At 35.3% G+C, this 19788-nt stretch overlaps 1 protein-coding gene across 2 annotated transcripts in view; it reads right to left on the reverse strand.

Moving 5' to 3' along the window:
• Window positions 1-19788, reverse strand: part of ITGAV (integrin subunit alpha V) — a 106309-nt gene that overhangs the window by 26786 nt on the left and 59735 nt on the right. For both annotated transcript variants that reach the window (XM_069577033.1, XM_069577034.1), the window contains exons 7-17: window positions 17155-17280; window positions 16226-16270; window positions 15449-15492; window positions 15304-15360; window positions 12612-12664; window positions 12007-12209; window positions 8306-8497; window positions 5705-5750; window positions 4219-4326; window positions 2570-2628; window positions 920-1074 (exon numbers count right to left, since the gene is read on the reverse strand). In XM_069577033.1, the coding sequence (XP_069433134.1) occupies window positions 920-1074; window positions 2570-2628; window positions 4219-4326; window positions 5705-5750; window positions 8306-8497; window positions 12007-12209; window positions 12612-12664; window positions 15304-15360; window positions 15449-15492; window positions 16226-16270; window positions 17155-17280 (1088 nt within the window). The remainder of the gene's footprint in view (window positions 1-919; window positions 1075-2569; window positions 2629-4218; window positions 4327-5704; window positions 5751-8305; window positions 8498-12006; window positions 12210-12611; window positions 12665-15303; window positions 15361-15448; window positions 15493-16225; window positions 16271-17154; window positions 17281-19788) is intronic.

The raw sequence follows: 19788 nt of genomic DNA on the forward strand, positions 1-19788 counted from the left end.
TCAGACTTCCTATATGTATATGGGGAACTTTTATATTCTGTAAATGTTGGATGCCAAGTTCTATATAGAGTTTATTAATTATGTTGAGTCTTCTATATATTTACTGATACCTTTATCTTTTAAATCAAATTTCACCCTTTATTTCTTTCAATATTTTATATACATTTATACTTTGTAACTGATAATTCTAAATCTCAAGTCTTTCCATGGGGTGGCAAAGCGGCACACACAAATGAGCGACTTTGACTTCACTTTTCTAGGACTAAGATTTGTTTGCTGTGTCTTCTAATGGCTTACTTTCTGTTTCTTTAGTACTTTAGAAATGAATTCCTATTTGATTTGAACTTAACCTGTGCGACCTGTACTAGATTGTTCTGGTGAAAACTTGCACTTACTCTTGCAAGAGTCAGGGTCATCTTTGTTTTGGGGACACTTTAGCCCTGTGGAAAAATCTAGACCTAATACAGGAGGTTCAGGTCAGACCCCTAGCTTGCAGCAGGCCCCGGGTGAGTCTGAAACCCCATACTGGTGTCTGCAAGTATTGCCGCCCCACCCCCCGTCCCCAGATTCCATGCCTCCCCACCTAGCTACCCTGACTCACACACTTGCTTACAACTCACAAGTCAGGTTTAGCCAATGGAGTTTTTAATTGATTAATTGGGTAGGCGTGGATTTCTTTTATGGTCTTGAGAGTCCCGTAATACGTATGTCATAATTTAATAAGGCCACGTGTGATATCCAGTCTGACAAGAGTCAATGTCCATTACTCAAGTCTGACTCTTTAAAAAGCCCAGTTTCCTCAACTGCATTTTTCTGTTTTCTTGTTTATTCACCACCAAAAACATTTTACAGAAAGGAAAAATCATTCAGATGAAAAAATAATACATAGAAAGATAAGGAACATAAAAGTATGTCTTACCCGCAGATATGCGATCAGCTCCTCACACTGCATCTGTCCCCCCCTTGAGATGGTCATGTTCTTGGAGTGACCCGGGGACCTGTTATGGAGAAAGAGTGCTCGTCGAATTGCTCCTTTCTGCTTGAGTTTATCCAAAAGAAGCTCCACCTGGAAGTCTATACAAACCAAAGGATTTATAACCAACATAATCTTTATGGACACCTACCTGTCCTAAACATCTCAAGTTTTCATGTAAAGACAGATACACAGACATTTCTTAAGAAGTAACTTGCTTCTAATTCATTCTTAAAAAGTCTATATGGTATAGTGAGACCACAACATATTAATTCTGAATAAATATTTAATAATTAATCTAACCATTCCCAACTTAATATCATCTAATAATTCAGACACTAGATAATGATAAAACAACTAGCAGACAGAAGGAAACTTTTTTTCTTTTAACTTAAGCTGAGAGGAGGAAGTTCAGAAATGAGATATGTGAATAATTAAGACTTCCACCACTAATGCAGGTAGCAGCATTCCTGCTGATTGTGAGTAAGAAATGTTTACTAATCTGCACCCATACATTCGCTACCGTGATGAATGAGCAGTTTGTATCAATTGCCAACTCCTATTTCTAATGAAGCTCCCATATCAAACTATCAGGTAAATATGTCTCTCGTGAAGCAAATGCCTAAACAAAGCTGACTAGGTCAGGAATCGTCTTAAAAAGAATGTGCAGCCAAGAATCAAGCACAGTTGCTAGATTACTAGCTTTTAAGATTCAGTTCTTCTTAAATAGGTTCTTCAAAGGAGATAAGAATGCAGATCTTTAAAACCACAAGTCTCCTTTCAAGGTCCCCTAAATGCTGAACTTCATAACAAATCTGAGTGAAAACCCAGGATTATTTTGCTTCCAGTTCTGTTCCATCCGCTCTTTGAGAGACAGCAAGCGCCTGCCTCTAGCCTCTTGAAACTGCCATTTCCTCTGCAAAATTCTTGTCCAGGTATCCCGTAGCTCCTTCATTTCCTTCAGGTCTTAACTGAAAAATTACCTTCCTTGCTACCCTGTGTGAACTTCAGACAAACACACCTCCCAACAGACTCAGTCCTCTAGTAAGAGCTTCACTGTTCTTTCTTGGCATTTACACCGACAAATCTCCACAACAGTTACTGAATTCTCCTACCTTGCTTTCAGAATCACATAAACAATTTTTTGGAAAAAAAGAGTGAAGTTAGTATTTTCTCTGTGGGTTAAATTTAGTGGTCAAAACTTTTTCTCCTTCTCTCTTTCTAAATCACCTCTACTCCTGAAATTACCAGGGTTTCTCCAACACATAAAATATAAACTTCTCAGTAGGTAACTGACTTTATAAACAATGAGATTAATTTTTCCTGAAGTTCATTTTTCTCACATGGGTAACTTTAACTTTCTCAAGGCCTTATCACTGATTTTTCAGAATGCCAATAAGTAAATGTATTATCTCTGAACTGGCTTAACAGCTGCCAAACAAAATAATTTTGTTGTAATTTTAAACGTCTTTAACATAAACATTCAAATTAAAAAAAAATAACAACTATCTGAATAGTTATTCAAATATCCTAAAACGTTTTTTAAGTGCCGCGTATGCAGCACCATTATACATAATTTTTCCATAAAATACTTACCAAGCTTTGTAGGAAGTGCTCCTTTGCCATCTGCCTTTAAGCAAAACCTGACATTAAAACTGTAAAAAAATAAAAAATACATACAAATCCCATAATCGTTTAAATATTTTTTAATATAACCTAAATCTCACATTTCTTCTTTTTTAAATCTTACATTTCTAATACTTGGCTTATATTATGAAGCCTTGTATTTTTCTTTATATCAATATTACTATTATATATGAAACTAAACAGAATATTTTAACTTATTCTTAAGTAATTTAGGCACTCATGATACTTTAATGAGACAAAAAAGAAAAAAAAATTCCTAACCACCTCTGAAGTTTATAGAATCTCTTTGATAAATCTAAATGAGGAAAATGACAGTCCAGATTTAAAATAAATATCTCACTTATTTAAAAGCCCCACAAAGCTCCCTTTAATTAGTGAGCTCCTCTAGAACAGCATTTTTCACAGCTTATTACTAGGTCATGACATCAGTTTACTGGGTTGTGGCCAGCATCTTTAAAAAAATATATGTGTAAAATTGACGTAAGTTTCAAGGGTAAGATTTCATGAAACTTAAGTTTTAAAAATGTATGTTTACTGGATTATGATGTAAAATGTATTTCATCCTATAATCAAAAACACATGAAAGCTACTGCTCTAGTTAACATATTCAAAGCCTTCACATTGTTACCAGAATAAGCAAAAACCTTGAAAATGTCACTGCCAATCAATGAAAATGAAGACCAAATATTATTGAAATTTTAATGCACTCTGATGAAAGAAATAAAATTTTTATTATCTACATGTTTGTTTAATATATATATTATAAACAAAATTTTGAAAAATAACAACAATAAATACTTCAAAAACAAAATCAGGAAAAATATCTTTCCATTAGATCATTTGAAGTAAAATCTTCCCAGCTTCCAATCATTCTACCTTTCATATATAAGTTCTCTTTGATTTTTCTGTGTAAGTAAGAAACATGAGCATTGTTTCCCAAAGTTTGGTACTTACAGTCAGTTTATATGAATCAGGACTTTTCATTATTAATTTTATATTTATGTTGACATGTATGAGAAAGACTGGTTTCTCCATTTTATTTTAATGTTTTAAAGTAAAACATCAGTCAGTTTAAAGGAAAAAATCTTAAGAAAATTATAAATACAAATAGAATAAAAAATAGCAAAAAAAAAATCACACAATATAGTGAAAAGTAATAAAAAATGGAAACTTGAGAAATAGAGAAAAATTTCAGACATTAAGCTTACCAAAAAAGTTACATTTTTCTTCAGAAATTAGTAAAAGAACAGAAGACCAATACCTTCAAGCAAAATAATTATTTTCATACAATTAGTCACAGATACTAAATCTGAAAAACATCATTAGCTTTTAAAAATCAAAATCAAAATGTTCACTGGCTTTTTTACTTTTGATATATTCATTTTTCAAAAATTAGTTTTATACTAGTTCATAGAATATTTCTAGAGGCTTATATGTACCCTCTTTGGAACAATATTTGTAAATTCAATCTATGACAAGAAAATAGAGTATATCCATAGAAACTGTTTTAGTAATATTTCAGCCCACTCCCCCATTTTCAATTATTTTTATGATGATTGAACCAATAATTATAACTATTATTAAACAAAAACCCTTACCAGGAAACTTTGAGATCTGTCCCAGGCAGAGGGCAGGTTTTATTTTCTTGATTTAAAATGCTAGGGTACACTTCAAGGCCAGCATTTACAGTGATAACTGGTCTGGCCCTGGTTTTCAAAAAAAAAAAGAAAAAAGTTATTTAAAATGTTACATTGATCTAAGTACTTTAGGTTCACATTCATGGTGTATACAGTGCAATATTCACTAAAGCAGTGTTTGTAACAGAAAAAAGAACAGAAACAATCAAACTTAGAAAGACCAAATATCCCCAGACTGTCTTGATTTTATCAGTGAAAGTTCCATGACCTGGTAAAGCCCCCTCAATTCCAAGCAAAGCAGGACCACTGGTCACAGCCTGTCTAAACACAGCCCATTAAAGCAGGATGGTTATACAAGTCGGGGGATAGCTACCTAATGCAGTTGCAATACAAGAGGGAGATGAGTGCTGTAAAGCCATCTGCACTAATATGGGATGATATGAGCCAGGAGAGAATTTTATTATGATAGAAAAAAAAAATGTGAAAGCATGCATGCACACATACACACACACAATTTTGTAATGCACAGAATGTTTCTGGTAGGATATACTAATGAACTAGTAACTGGTGTGAGAGGAAGTATGTATTTTTTATTGTATGCCCTTTTTATATTGCTTGACATTTTACCATTTGCCTGTATTACTGCTATTACTATAATAGCAATTTTTAAAACTAAACAATAAATTAAAATAAATATAGTTTTCCAAAGTTCAGATGTACATGTTTATGCTCTGTAAAAATATATAGCAGGCTCAGGTCAGTGTGCTTTTCTAATCATGACAAATCCTAGAATCTGTATGGTCCCAAGCTGCTCTGAGAGGCACAATCAAGTTGACCTATACTATGCAAGAGCGTTAGTTTTCCTACCATGTATAAACACAGTCCATAGAAGTGTAAACATCTTAATCTACTTGTGATGCCAGATGATACCGTAAGGCATGGGGAACTGATGAAACACAGAGAATTATTGGAAATACGTACGAAGCTGGGAACTAGAGATATGTAGATTTACACACATTACTCTGATAAAAACGTTTATTTTGGGAGTCATTACATCCTTCCCCGGTGGTCTCAGAATACTGTGGCACAAATACCAAGTTAATTTCTTGTCCCTTAGAGGAAAATGTAACTTTTATACTTTTAAATGTAACTCGTATACTTTTAAATTCATAAAATCGATAAACATAGGAGAACATCTTTGAACAAATTTAAAGAACAAAGATGGAAAATTCTTAATGCTTTTCTAATAAAAAAAAATCTACTGCTTTCTCTATTCTGAGGATCTCCTTGTATCACTACTCCTTGCCTGAAGTGAATCTTGAATAGAAAGAACAAATTTTATCATTACTTCAAGAAAATTAAAATGAAATTTAAGCACTGGTACTTAACTATAAAACTTTCATATAATTCATAACATTCCTGTATTAACAGATATGGAAAGTCTTACCTGTATAATACAGCTCTATCTACACCAAAAGCTCCTACAATTAAGTCTTAAAAGAGAATAGAAAAACTATGTTAATAGTAATAGTTTTTTAAAATTCAAATACCATTCTATAAAGCTCTCCATGTACATAATAAGGATTAGATTTAGACATAGACTGAAAGTTCTTCACCAGTGATTTTAAGACAACATCTAAAAGGCTAAAATTTATATGAAAACTTTACCCTATTATCAATGACAAACACTTTCATAACACTAATTTTTTCATCCATCCAGGTAGATAAGAATCTTCTGAATGAATACTGAGTAAAAATCAGCACCAATGAAGAAGGCTACACCACCCAAACACACATTCCCAAAGGTAAAAGCTTTATAGATGCCTGTGGATTTTTTTTTAGTTTTCTAAAATTTATTTATTCTTAATTGAAGGATAACTATAATATTGTGTTCGTTTCTGCCATATATCAACATGAATCAGCCATAGGGATACAGTTGCCTGTGGACCTTTAAATTTCTCTTTTTCTGAAACAAAAAAATTTTTGAATTTTGTGCTCTAAAAAAAAAACACTTTTTTCTGTTTTTGAAACAAAACCAAAATACAAACACAGTTGACTCTTGAACAACATGGGTTTGAACTGTGCAAATCTACTTATACATGGATTTTTTTTCCCCCACAGAAAGTACTATAGCACTACACAACCTGAGGTTGGTTCACAACCAGAACTGTTGATACAGAGGTCAAGTGTAATTAGTTATAGATGAAGTTTTGAGTGTGCAGAGGGTCAGCACTCTTAATATACTGTCCAAGGATCAACTGTACCTAGAATCCTTAGAATGACAGCAGATAGCATCCAAATCAACAAGAACAGAATGCATTAGTCTTCACACGTAGCTGGTACCACTGGTTCACAATCAGGAAAAATGAAATCAGAACTCTATCTCATATTATATGCGTGCGTTTGTGCTAAGTCACTTCAGTTGTGTCTGACTTTGTGATCCCATGGACTATAGCCCAATAGGCTTACCCAGGCTTAATTTGACAAAGCTCTTTCTAAGCAGAAAATTGCATGAGAAACCATACAGACAGGTACAATGGATCACAAAAGAATTAGGAACTTTTTTATGCCCTCAAAGAAAACATGACAGGGAACAGGGCTGTCTGTGCTTTGTATCCCCTCAGTGATGACCACCTGCCTTGAACAATGGCAGGGCTTGAACAGCAGCTGAAATACTGAATTAAACTGACTTATAACATAAAATCAATAGAGCAGTAATTAATATTAGGTTGGTGTAAAAGTAATTAATATTAGGGTGGTGCCATTTGATACTGGAATACATCCTTAAATAAATGGAGTTATGTTATACATCATTTCAATGTGCATTTCTCGCTTTACGTTTTTTTGCTAATGACTTAATACTTGCTGTGTATTTTATATTTATTTTAGACTATGGAAATCATGTTAGACAAAAAGCAAAACTGAGTGACTTTCTTATTCAAGTTCAAAGTAGGTCACAGACAGCAGCAGAGACAATTCACAACATCAACAAAGCATTTGGCCAAGGAACTGCTGATGAACATACAGGCTGTTGGTAATTCAAGAAGTTTTGAAAATGAGATGAGAGCCTTAAAGATGAGGAGCGTAGTGGCCGGCCATCAGAAGTTGACAACCACCAACTGAAAGGATCATCAAAGCGGATCCTCTTACAACCACACAAGAAGTTGAAGAACTCAACGCTGACCATTCTATACTTGTCTGGCATTTGAAGCAAATTGGAAAGGTGAAAAAGCTAGGTAAGTACGTGCCTCATGAGCTGACCAAAAATCAAAATAATAGTCCTTTTGAAGCATCATCTTCTCTTATTCTATGCAACAACAATGAACCATTGCTTAATCATATTGTGACCTGTGATAGAAAGTGGATTTTATACAAAACTGGTGACGACCAGCTCCGTGGTTAGACTAAGAAGAAACGTCAAATCACTTTCCAAAGCCGAATTTGCACCAAAAAAGATTATGGTCACTATTTGGCGGTCTGCTGCTGGTCTGATCCACTATAGCTTTCTAAATCCCAGTGAAACCATTATATCTGAGAAGCATGCTCAGCAAATCAATGAGATGTATGGAGAACTACATCACCTGCAGCAGGCACTGCTCAACAGAAAGGGCCCCATTCTTCTTCACAACAACTCCTGACTGTATGTTGCACAATCAACGCTTCTAAAGTTGAACAAATTGGGCTTCAAGTTTTCCCTCATCTTCCACATTCACCTGAGCAACTGACTACCACCTCTTCAAGCATCTTGACTACTTAATGCAGCGAAATGATTCCACAACCAGCAGGAGGCAGAAAATGCTTTCCGAGAGCTTCATCAAATCCTGAAGCACAGATTTTTACACTACAGGATTAAACAAATTTATTTCTCACTGGCAAAAAATGTGTTTATTGTAATGGTTCTGATTTTGATTAACAAAGATGTGTTTGAGCCTAGTTATAATGATTTAAAGTCCACGGTTTGAAACTGCAATTACATTTGCACCAACATACTACTACTGGCTGTTAGGACTGAAAAATCTAAGATGCACTGTTTATTTCTAGGAAGCACCTGGATATCCATTCTTGTCTATATCCGTGGCTCCTTTCATGGAATAGCCGAAGCTTGGTGGCATGCTCCGAGCTGCCCACTTCCCTTCAAGGATCTGAGACGGTACTGCATTCAAGCCTGTGGGTCTTCCATTGAAAATATAAACAATTCCTTTTTTATCTTCACCCCCATATGGAGCAGCAATTGCAATATCTGAGGGGGAAAAGGAAGATGGGGAGAGTAAGGAGGGGGGAAAGGGGTGTAGGGAAGGTGAAGAGGAAATGAGAGTGGGAGGGAGGTGGAAACAGATGGAGAAAATAAGTCATAGTACTCATCATTATTTCCGTGGAGAAGATCCTAACATCTTTAGAATCCATGTATTGATACCATGATAAATATCAAACTTCAGTAGGGTACTCTTAACTCAAAAGCAAAAACCAAATTCAAGGAGATTCAAGCAAACAGTATGGAAATGACATTAACTTGAAGCCATATATTCTGGGTCTGATCTTGGACAAATCATTTAACCTTTCTTGACCTCAAATGACTCATCCTTAAAACAGAGAGGAGGGGACATGTCCAAATCATCTAAGGTTCATTCTAGCTCTCAAAATTCTTGTCAATTTAATTGGGCATGGTTTGGAGGTTGCTTTTTGTTTTGTTTTTTTGAGAAGTCCATCTGGTTCAGAGACATGAACGCTATGATTTCATCTCTATCTTAATCAATTTATACCAAATTTTTTAAAAGTTTGAAATTCTTAAATAGAACAACAACAAAAAACAACTAAATGGTGACTATAACCTTTCTTAACTCCAGAATATATTATGAATACTATGTCCACTTCCCTCTATCTTTGCTGGCCCCACGCTGGACAAGCCATTCTCATCCTTTGCCTGGACCCCTAAAGGAGTCTAAGTGCCTCCCACTTCTACTCTTGTCCCTGTAATCCATTCTCCTCAAGACTGCTAAATGTTAATATCATGTCACCTTCCTTCTTAGAAATCCTTCAATTATTTCCCAAAGTATTCAAATGCCACCTAGTTTGCCCATTCATCACCCCACCTCTAACCCAATCCCAAATCTTCCTACCAATCCTGGCCTTTTCTGTTTCTTAAACTCACCAGGTTAGCTCCCATCTCTGGATTTATACTTGCTGTGCCTTCTGCTTTATAGGCTCTTGCTCCAGAGCTTTTCTGACTGTCCAAACTGTCAGAGCGTTCTTCCCTAGCTCTTCTGTGGAGTAATACCCTCTCCTTCCCCTATCTAGGAACTTTCTATCAAATCACCTTGCCTTTTGTTTGTCTAAACCCACAGCCTTTCTCACTGCCTGAATTTCCCCTTTATGTGTTTTCTCTATTGCTCCTCTACAAAACATAAATTTCCTAAGAACAAAGATGTGTTCATCTTGCTTATAACAGCCCTTAAATACCAGCCATTATAAACTGCCTCAATTTTCTTAATATACCTAAAGCGGTTTCACCCCCTTCAACGTAACCTCCCGAGACATCAAAGACACCTCGTCACTCATTTTTTAAGATGGTTATACCCAGGAATATCTCAAACACTGTGATGACTACTTTCTAGGGTTTACTTGTTCACATTAAACTTGCTCCTATTGATGCTAAATTCCTTAAGGACATGGATGGGCTCTAATTCATCCTCTCATTTTTAGCACTTACAACAGTGCTTAGCCTGCAATAAGCACCAACTAAGAATTTGTTATCCTTAAATAAAAAGTAGTTTTTAAATTAGGTAAAAGTTCTTCTTAATCCTTCTTTAAGTTTTAAAAGATAAATATAACTTCTAAATTGACATATACACTAAGGAAGTTTTATTAAAATACAATTTTCCAACAGAAGATGAGAGATGGTTTTAAAAAAATTCTCCTTACCTTTCCTAAACCTTTGTTATTTTATATATTCTAATCACATCTTCTCTTAGCTGGTATCTGTCTAGTCTGGAGAGCCCTCCTTTTTCATGCAATCAATCTGCTCCTTTGATCATTTTACTTTCTTTTTCTGTGCCTTTCCCTCTCTGCCTTTCTGGGGAAGTATTGACAAAAACTCCACGTAATTGTGGAACATAATTTTACTATTTTGTTTTCAGTATCCCTCTTGATCATACCTAGGGTTTTCCCAGTGGGTGTTAAGTGGAAAGGGAGGAAAATAGGAGCAAAGACATAAAAAAAGAGTCAATGTCATCAGGTCTGAATAAGGAAAAGATCTAGCTTATAACTAATACACACATACACATACAGACTATATGGGACAATAAGACCTCAGGAGATACTTTGGGAGCAAAAAAAAAAAAAAAAAAAATCATCCTCAATGGTATCTAGCTCTAAAAGTAAAATCTCCTTATAAAACTGTTATAAAACTTTGATATTTTTTAGGTATCACTGCTTATAATTTTTGTGTTCACAGTAAGTACATTTTAATAAGAATAGGAAAAGCAGGATGAGACGCTATCTGTATGATATTAAGGAAACATTCTTTAAAGTGGCTGGAATATTCTCAAAACAAGGTGAAGACAAACCTGTCCAGGTTTTCCCAAAATGCCTGGAGACAGGCCCATCCACAGCAAAGAACCTGTTAAATTCACTCAGGGTAGAACTTCGAATCTGGCCCTGTTTTCTAGGTAGTTTCTGTTATCAAAAAGTAATGATTTGATCTGTTCTATAGTATTATTCTCAAGTTCTATATTGAATTTTATACTAGAATTCTACTTATGTTCCCCTGGTAGTAAAAAATAACCTTTAAGACTATTTTAGGAAGCAAAATGTGCCCTTGAGTAGTTTTTCCACTAACAATGAAAACTTCTAGGGTGAGAGATGACACTGTCAGCACGTGAAATAACACTACCCACGTGGCAGGAATGGAGTCTTGAGGCCAAACATTTTCCTTTTCTACTACTAATTGGGAGATTTGAGAGTCATCTGTCTTTTTTGGGGTTTTCATCTTAATTTATAACTTTCTTGTCATTTTCAGGGGGATATCCCTCTATGCTGCTGATTATACCAACAAACCCATAGTTCAACTCTCCATTTTGTGACCTCCAGGAAGATTGTTAGTATCACTCCTTTTTTAAAAAATTCTTGGTAATCTGTAATCTACATTTCACTCTATAGCAGAAGCCAACTTTGATTTTTAAAGATATCAACAGCTAGCTATTAGTTAAATTATTAAGTAGGACTGTTATAAAAGTGAATGTATATCTTTTTATCTGTCCCTGTGCAGGGAGATACAACCTCCCTCAGAATATTCTGGATAGCTACAACAAAATTATGGCTTTAAAAATATTAGTATCAAATCATACCTTTGAAGGAGGCATTAGAGTCAGCACTGCCTTGACAATAGGTCTGGGAGCATTTTTTACACTTGTATCCAAATGGACAGCAGAGGGCACTGCCGCTAAGCAGGACATAGACGCAAAAAATCACCAGCTCACACTGGGCTCCCTGGGAATGCAAGTGCCTTTCAAAAATTAACCACTCTGATGCTCTAATTTGAGCTGCATGTGTAATAACTCATGAGAGTCAGTTTTTGAAAATTCCCCTCTGATTTTTAAGGGAAATGAATAACCTGTCGCTGAACCTAGCGTGTCCCTCAAATCCCTCCTTCCAGGAAAGAGGTTTGCTCGTGTGAGCTTCTCTAAGTAGGGTATAGGACTTTTTCAGGTGGCCACAGAAAATCAGGGATCTTCGGCTCCTCACACTCCTTACCATTGAAGCCATCCTGGTCTAGATCTCCCAAAGGGGCTATGGCGCTGCCGAACCTTGCAAAGACCTCAAAACCATTCAGCTTGATGGTCTGGAAGTCTCCCGAAGCTTTCTGCAGAGCCACCGAGACCTGCCCCACCTCCTGGAGTTTGCCATCAGAACCGCGATCCATGTAGAGAGGCGCTCCGATAAAGACATCTGCATAACTAAAAGAACAGAACCGTTTTCACGAAGAGCAAGATCAAACAGCATGTGACTATTAATAATCATTTTATTAGTTGAAACTCAAGTTTTCCTCTTTCTGCCTCTCTTAAGGCCACATTTGAAATGACCATTTCTAATTCAAACCTTCCTTCAGTTCTTTTAAGAAACTATGAGTAATTTATACGATTATTTTATTCCTTCATACTATAAAAGCTATTGAAAGGAATTATTAACAACATAAAGGTTTTCTAGTATTCGTGATTAAGGTTGCATCAAATTGGTTCCTTAAATAGGAAGATTAGCGGGAAGGAGACAGAGAAACAGAAGGAAAAATGTTTAGTTTTAGTAAAGCATTCATAAACACGAGAGGAAAACTGTTTCTGGAAACATTTTTTAAAACTTACTCATCCCCATTAATGTCAGTGGCAGCGACAGAAAATCCAAAATATGCAGCCATCTGGATAATGAGATGAAAATGAAATGTTTACATTTCATTCAACTAATTTAGAAAATTAATATTTGTTGTGTATTTACCAAATAGAAAGGATTACTTTTTTCTCTGCATATAGTGCTTCAATCTAAGTTTCTTCTTTTGTTTATTCTACCAAAACAATAACCGTCAGTCCTTTCCTAGATTTACTGGCAAGACAGCAATGTGTCTTGCAAGACATTTCAGTGTCTTCAACACATGCCATTCACAAGTACAATCAAGGCTCCTCCTGAGGCTCCACCTCCTATCTCCTGCCCTCTCTACTTACCCAAAGACACCAGACACACTACCAGAAAGACAGGCAAGACATTTCAACTGTTCACAAGAAGTTATAAATGATGCCGACGCAGTAGAAATAATAAATACTACTTTTTAATAGGTCATAAGTGGTTCTTCCTATGTGAAACCACTACAACTCGAAAGAAAGACACAGAATGGAGTTCCTTTTTGTTTCACATCTCAATCAATTATGTGCCAGTGGTTTTGCTTTTAAATTGCACATAGTACAAATGTGCTTGGGTTTATCATGGGCTTGTTTTGCAGAGAAGGAATGTCCTCTCCTCACCACAGGAGACTGCTGGCCATCACAGACAGAGCAGTCTGGCTGGAAATACATGCGAAAAAAAACAGTTCTAAAGAGAGTCCAACATACAAAACAAAACCAGGAGTGGGGACAGACTAAAGATGAACCAAAGTGAAAGATGAGTCAACAAACCAAAAACCGTAAAGTTAGTAAATCTTCCAAAATTCGATTAGCTAAGCTATCAGGAGGGAACAGTATGGGAGATTCCCAGGTTAATCTATTTCGAATTTATACAGTGTAACTGAGAAAATGAAAGACAAAGTCTGTGTTGAATCACAAGGTCAGAACATGTGTAATAAAGTGCACTGTATTAGGGGTACTGTGACAAAGTGCTAGCTGGAATTTAACAGAATACTACTCTTGGATTGTGGTCGCTCAGGTTACTGGGCCTGAAACTGCAAAGAAAGGATGTCACTGACTGAGAAAATCTTGTCCTACGTTATCATCACTGAAGTGTTTCCCTTGGATTTTCACCACGTCCCCATAAGGAAGCTACCAGGATCCTTATCTTTATACATAAGCCGTCAGATTGACAATGGTAAACACCAGATCCAATGCAATAAGACTGAGCAGTGAGAGCCCGGGTCAGTCCTAATGCAAACCCTGCTTTTCTCCACAAAAGAGCTGAGGACAAAGAGAAAGCATCAAGGACCAAGTACAAGACCCAGAAACACACACGGGCACCCAACAGCAGAAGCTGCTTGAGGACAAGAAGCCACAATAGCACGAAGGGAGGGCCGCCCCTGCCACAGCCCTAACAGCTGACAACCGCACATGTCAACCCTGACGGCCACACAAACGGGACGTTCCTGGGGACCTCGAGTCTAGTTTCCCAGCCTATCAATCCTCTCACAAAGCCAAACAGTCTCAACTGAACAACAAGTGAGCTTGAATCCTAGATGTGCAAACTAGGAGATGCTTTTTTCTACTACTGATTAGGTTTTCCTTTATCGTTACAGGTACACCTCGGAGATGCTACAAGTTCAGTTCCAGACCAGAACACTGCAGCAGGTTGAACAGCGCAATAAAGTGAGTCACACAAATTTTTTGGTTTCCCGTACATATAACATTTATACGTTACTATAGTCTGTAAGTGTGCAATATCATTATGTCTAAAAAAAACAAGGTATATATCTTCATTTTGAAACACTTTATCACTAAAAAATACTAACCATCATCTGACAACTCAGGGTTGTCACAAACTTTCAGTTTGTAAAAAAAACAAGCAGAAACTATGAAATGTATTAATAATGAAATGCAGTAAAACATGGTATACCTATACTAACTTACCATTTCATTCTTTGAGACGTACAATAATACAGAATATTGTAAAATGCCCATAATTATAGAGAATGTCTAGTACTTAAAAGTACTAATTAGTAATTGAAGAATGTTGTAGTTCATGTAGTACAAATGAAGTTTACTTGTAATTTATATAGTAAACACATCTTGGCCATGCTTTGTTTTACATCTAATAAAATTAAAAAGTCATTCTTTAGAGAGATCATTCTTTAAAAAAGAAGCATAGATCATTCTTTAAAAGGGAATTTAATGTTATTAGCAAATAAAAAGGAAATTTTTTAGTTTTGTATGTGTTCAATTTGATTTTATATTTCCTTTTTTGGGGCTGGTGCATGGGGATGACCCAGAAAGATGTTATGGGGAGGGAGGTGGGAGGGGGGTTCATGTTTGGGAATGCATGTAAGAATTAAAGATTTTAAAATTTAAAAAATAAAAAACTAAAAAAAATTAAAATTAAAATTAAAAAAAAATAAAAATAAAAAACTATTACAACAATTACAAAAGGCTTTGCTTAAATAAATTACTCTGGTTAAAACAAAGGTGAAATATTTAAAGCCTATTTCATATATTTACAATATCCACTATTAAACCAATAGTTACTATATATTGAATATTAAACCATCAGAATATTACCAAGAAAAGTTGTTAAAGACAGTAGGAAGTGTTGGTGTCAAAATGTTAAGTGGGGGAAAAAAAAAACCCACAACACTTCAAAGCATACCTGTTCACCAGTAAAATTGTGTAAGGAGGACATGTTTTTCCCATCATAAATATAAACCTGTGCAAGAAAAACAAAAGCATATGAAATAGAGTAAAATATGAAATAACCCGGAGATTTTTTAGAAAACACCTTTTAAGTTTCCTACCATTCCCAAAGTCCTCGCTGCTCTTGGAACTCCTGAAACAAAGTCTGAAAAGAAAAAAATTACTTATTTTTAAGACCAATACTGGCAACTCCAACAGTAAGTGGCTATGTCAAACAGCTTTAAGTTTTGTTATTTCAGTAGACAGTATGAGATCTTAAAAACTTGGGATTCCATAATAAATGACCCAAGCACTGATTTTAACCACAAAATCAAATCTTTACAAAATATGGAAAGATTCTTGAAGACTTCAAATAAATGCATGTGTGCCCTCAAGGTATTTATAATCTTGTAAAAGAGAGCAGGCAAGAGAAAAGGGCTTAAGGATGAAGAAAAGCTGTACATACAGTAATAAAAAAAATCCAGAGCCAAGTGAAACAGGGCTGAGGCTGCAATGATTCAGAAACATGATCAAATCAGGCCTAGTCTAGGCTCCCAAGACTGAGCTCTGAAGACAGACAAAGAGAAGATGGGCTATAGACAGAGCTCAGAAAGTTACAGATGATGTGTCCAAAGAAAGCAGAAACTATTAAACTGTGCCTCCCCAAGAGAACTGAACCCACCGCACATAAGAATGAAAGAGGTGAAGAAACAGCTGGAAGTGAGAGCAGACAGAGGTCACTGAGGCTCTCAGCTCCCTTGGCTGGCTAAAAGAAGTTTACCATGGACCAAGTTCAGTTTCAAAACTCTTTAATTGCTGAAATTTTTCTGCGCCACCTGTTTCAAATGCTTAGTCTAAATCTTTTAAAGAGGATTAAATCTAGTTCAAGCACATCATACCATCTATGCCATCACCGTTGAAATCTCCGACGGCCACTGAGTAACCTAAAGAGGAACCAAAGGTAAAATGCCATCAGGGCAGAACGGATTATCTTCAACTTATTTGCAGATTAAGCTTTCCTGGAAAATAGCTTCAACTAATTCCTTTAATTATGTAATATTTTGTCCTCTAGGAGAAATGGGTTCACATGTGTATGATAAATGAAACTTGAAGAAAATAATGGTGCTAAACACTCAAATAGTATATCTCTGTTAGAAATGTAAGACTGTTTTATCGACTTTACAAAGGAGTCATTTAAAAACAGGGCAAATTTGCAATCTGTCGTAAAGGAGTAACAAACAACAGATTTTCTCAATCAGCAAAATACTATTTCTGTCATGTATACTTGGTTTAATGAATAAGAGAAACTTAGAACAAAAGTTAATAAATCCTAAACCAAAACTGTAGTTTAACATAGTGAACAGAAGTTCAATAACCAGACTGCTTGGGTTGGAATCGGAGAAAAAAGCAAAGTCGTTAAGTGAAGGACTTTAGGCAAAGACTTCAGACTTTATTTTGCCTCTCTGTGCCTCAGAATCTTTATCTATAAAATGGGAGTAATAACAGTACACTGTCAGAGACTTGTGAGGATCAAATGAGTTATTACAGATAAAGCTCTTAGAACAACATCCAGAATGCAGCAAGCACATCTTAAAGACTATCCATTATTAATATCACTGTGTAAATAATCATGCTCTTACATTTCAGCTACTGAAATACAACATAATCTAGGTACTCAATAACAATCTGAAATTATATGTTCCTTATATTTTAAGAAAATCTTAATCTGTTTCACATAAAAGATTTTTCTACTAAAAGCAGCATATGCAAATATAGGACAAATCTACTACAATACCAGAAAGTGAATCCATATTTCGGTTTTACCTACCCAAATAACTGTCATCAAAAATAGCCTGTGCAGTGCGAGTTGCTAACTGGTTATTATACTTGATGCTGTAAACTTTGGGGTCATATTTAGATACAATTTCTGCTACTTGATCGGAAATGAGTTGACCTGAAAGAAATACATAAAATAAATTATAATTTAAAATGAGCTGCCTTGAAAACAATATATAAAATAATTGACAATTTTCTAGCAGAACCTTATGATGCAGATGATGGATAGCACCTGCATGAAAGAAAATAGATTAGACATAAATCTTTCTGCTTATTAGCCTTAAATACCTCTTCATAATCCTAAATCTGAAATTTGATTTTTAAGTCACAATTATTTCTATTCAAGGCTAGTACTTAAAGTTAGTCTCTGCTAAAAAGCAAAGATTTATAAATGCAGAATTTGTTTTAATTCACTAACAAGTCAATATTAAATAAATAGAATCATAAAACCAAGGATTGTTTCCCAACCAAATTTCAAATTAGAACTTGAAAAATCTACTGAAATTATTTTTACTCTAATAATAATTGGTTAAACTCATTTTTCTTAATGAGCTATTTGGACACCTTTATGAAGATTGCATTTTCTTCACAACCTTAAGTTATCGAGTACACAAGAAAGCCAGATACCTACGTAAAAATCAGACTGCCTCCTTGTCCCCAAGGAAAGGCTGTTTGATTTATCAAATGCCATCTCTGTAACATATGGAAAACAATCTCTTCATTTCTGCTATTTCAGAAAGAAAATCATAATAGCTAAAGATTATCAATCTGGTTCCAATTTTTCCCGTCACATACGCAGAATTTGTAGGGCAGAACACTTTCTGTCTGGATCACTAATTTATTATCTTTGACTGCGTGTGTGTGTGTTTAGTTGTGTCTTGACTCTTTGTGACCCCATGGACTGCAGCCCACCAGACTCCTCTATCCATGGGGTTTTCCAGGCAAGAACACTCGAGTGGGTTGCCATTTCCTTCTCCAGGGAATATTCTCAACCCAGGAATCAAACCCACATCTCCTGCATTGCAGGTGGATTCTTTACTGCTTGAGCAATTGGGGAATCCTATCGTCTTGCCTGAAGTGAAGTCGCTCAGACGTGTCCAACTCTTTGCAACCCCATAGACTGCAGCCTGCCAGGCTCCTCTGTCCATGAAATTTTTCAGGCAATAGTACTGGAGTGGATTGCCAGTTCCTTCTCCAGGAGATCTTCCCAAACCAGGGTTCGAACCCGGGTTTCCCGCATTGTAGACAGACGCTTTACCGTCTGAGCCACCAGGGAAGTCACTTGCCTAAATGGTATCTAACACATAGGAGGGATTCCTTAAATATTTGTTGAATCAAAGAACACAGGAAAATTTATCATGTCTTTGGAATAAAACATCATTATCATTTTCTCTATTCTTATAGAGACAATTCTAAGATTTATGGGAAAATTCATCCTAACATCTTATGTATCCCCAGTGAAACATGTTGATTTTAATCTTACTAAAACAAAATATCCTCTGCCCAGTCACTGAGTTTTTAGTAACATATTATATACCATTTATAATAAATCAATAGTATCTGTACCTGTGCTAATTTATAGTAAACAGGAATGCCTGCATTATGCAATACTCAAAGTATTAAAAGAACAAGTAACTTAAATATGTTCACAATTGTGTCTCTTAAAAAGGCAGAGTTAAAGAGTCCTGACTGAGAATCACAAAATCCATCTTTGGTTCCCACACATGCCCACGAGATACTTCCTTCTCTTCCACTGAATGATATACCTAGCAGCAAAGAGGAACATAAACCCATGTGTTATAGCGAACTAGAAAGCATTAATATCTATTTTCTTACATATAATTAGAACTGCTATTTTCATTTTTATTGTAAGGCTGCAAAACTCAAGTATAATTTTCCTACATCATTTCATCTTCCAATAGAGGTATAATTCACAGAAATTCAAATTTTTCAGTTTTAGTTAATATGTCTCATACTGATCCTCTTTGCCTGATTTTTCTTTTTCTCCTTTGCCATCCCTTCCAATTTCTCACTTATTCCCACTCTTCATTCCTTGTTTTCCTTCCACCTTGTTTTTCTTCAGCAAATCTCTTTCTTTAGTTCCTTTTCTATAAAGCAAAAGCACAGGTTTTCCCACAAGGAAACAAGTAAAGAAAGCACAGTGCAGAATACAGAAGTAAAATTCAGAATCAGAAAGTACTTGCAAATCAATATAGTCAGAGATTTTCCAGATCTTCCAAATACTGAATGCTTGAATAACAGAATACCAATAAACAAAAAAGCCTTGATTTGGTAAATGGTACTTTCTAGCAGAAGATAAACATATGAATATATTGACTAAATAAATAATTATGTTTCTAATTATAAATGAAACATAAATCAAATAAGCAGATATAGTTACCAATTTTCAAAGTATAAGAAAATAATGATCTATTTTACATTTGTTCAAATGGTAATTTTATTAATCCTCTGGAAATGACTAAATGCAGATTTTTACTTCAATCACTGATGCTAATTTAATATATTCTTTTGAAACTTAATAAGATCCTCTATTTTTACAACTTCCTAAATACAAAGAAATCATTCTTGATGTCAGTGATTAATGAGAAAATAACCACATCAATAT

This window comes from Ovis canadensis, chromosome 2 (assembly GCF_042477335.2).
Source record: "Ovis canadensis isolate MfBH-ARS-UI-01 breed Bighorn chromosome 2, ARS-UI_OviCan_v2, whole genome shotgun sequence".
Lineage (NCBI taxonomy): Eukaryota > Metazoa > Chordata > Mammalia > Artiodactyla > Bovidae > Ovis > Ovis canadensis.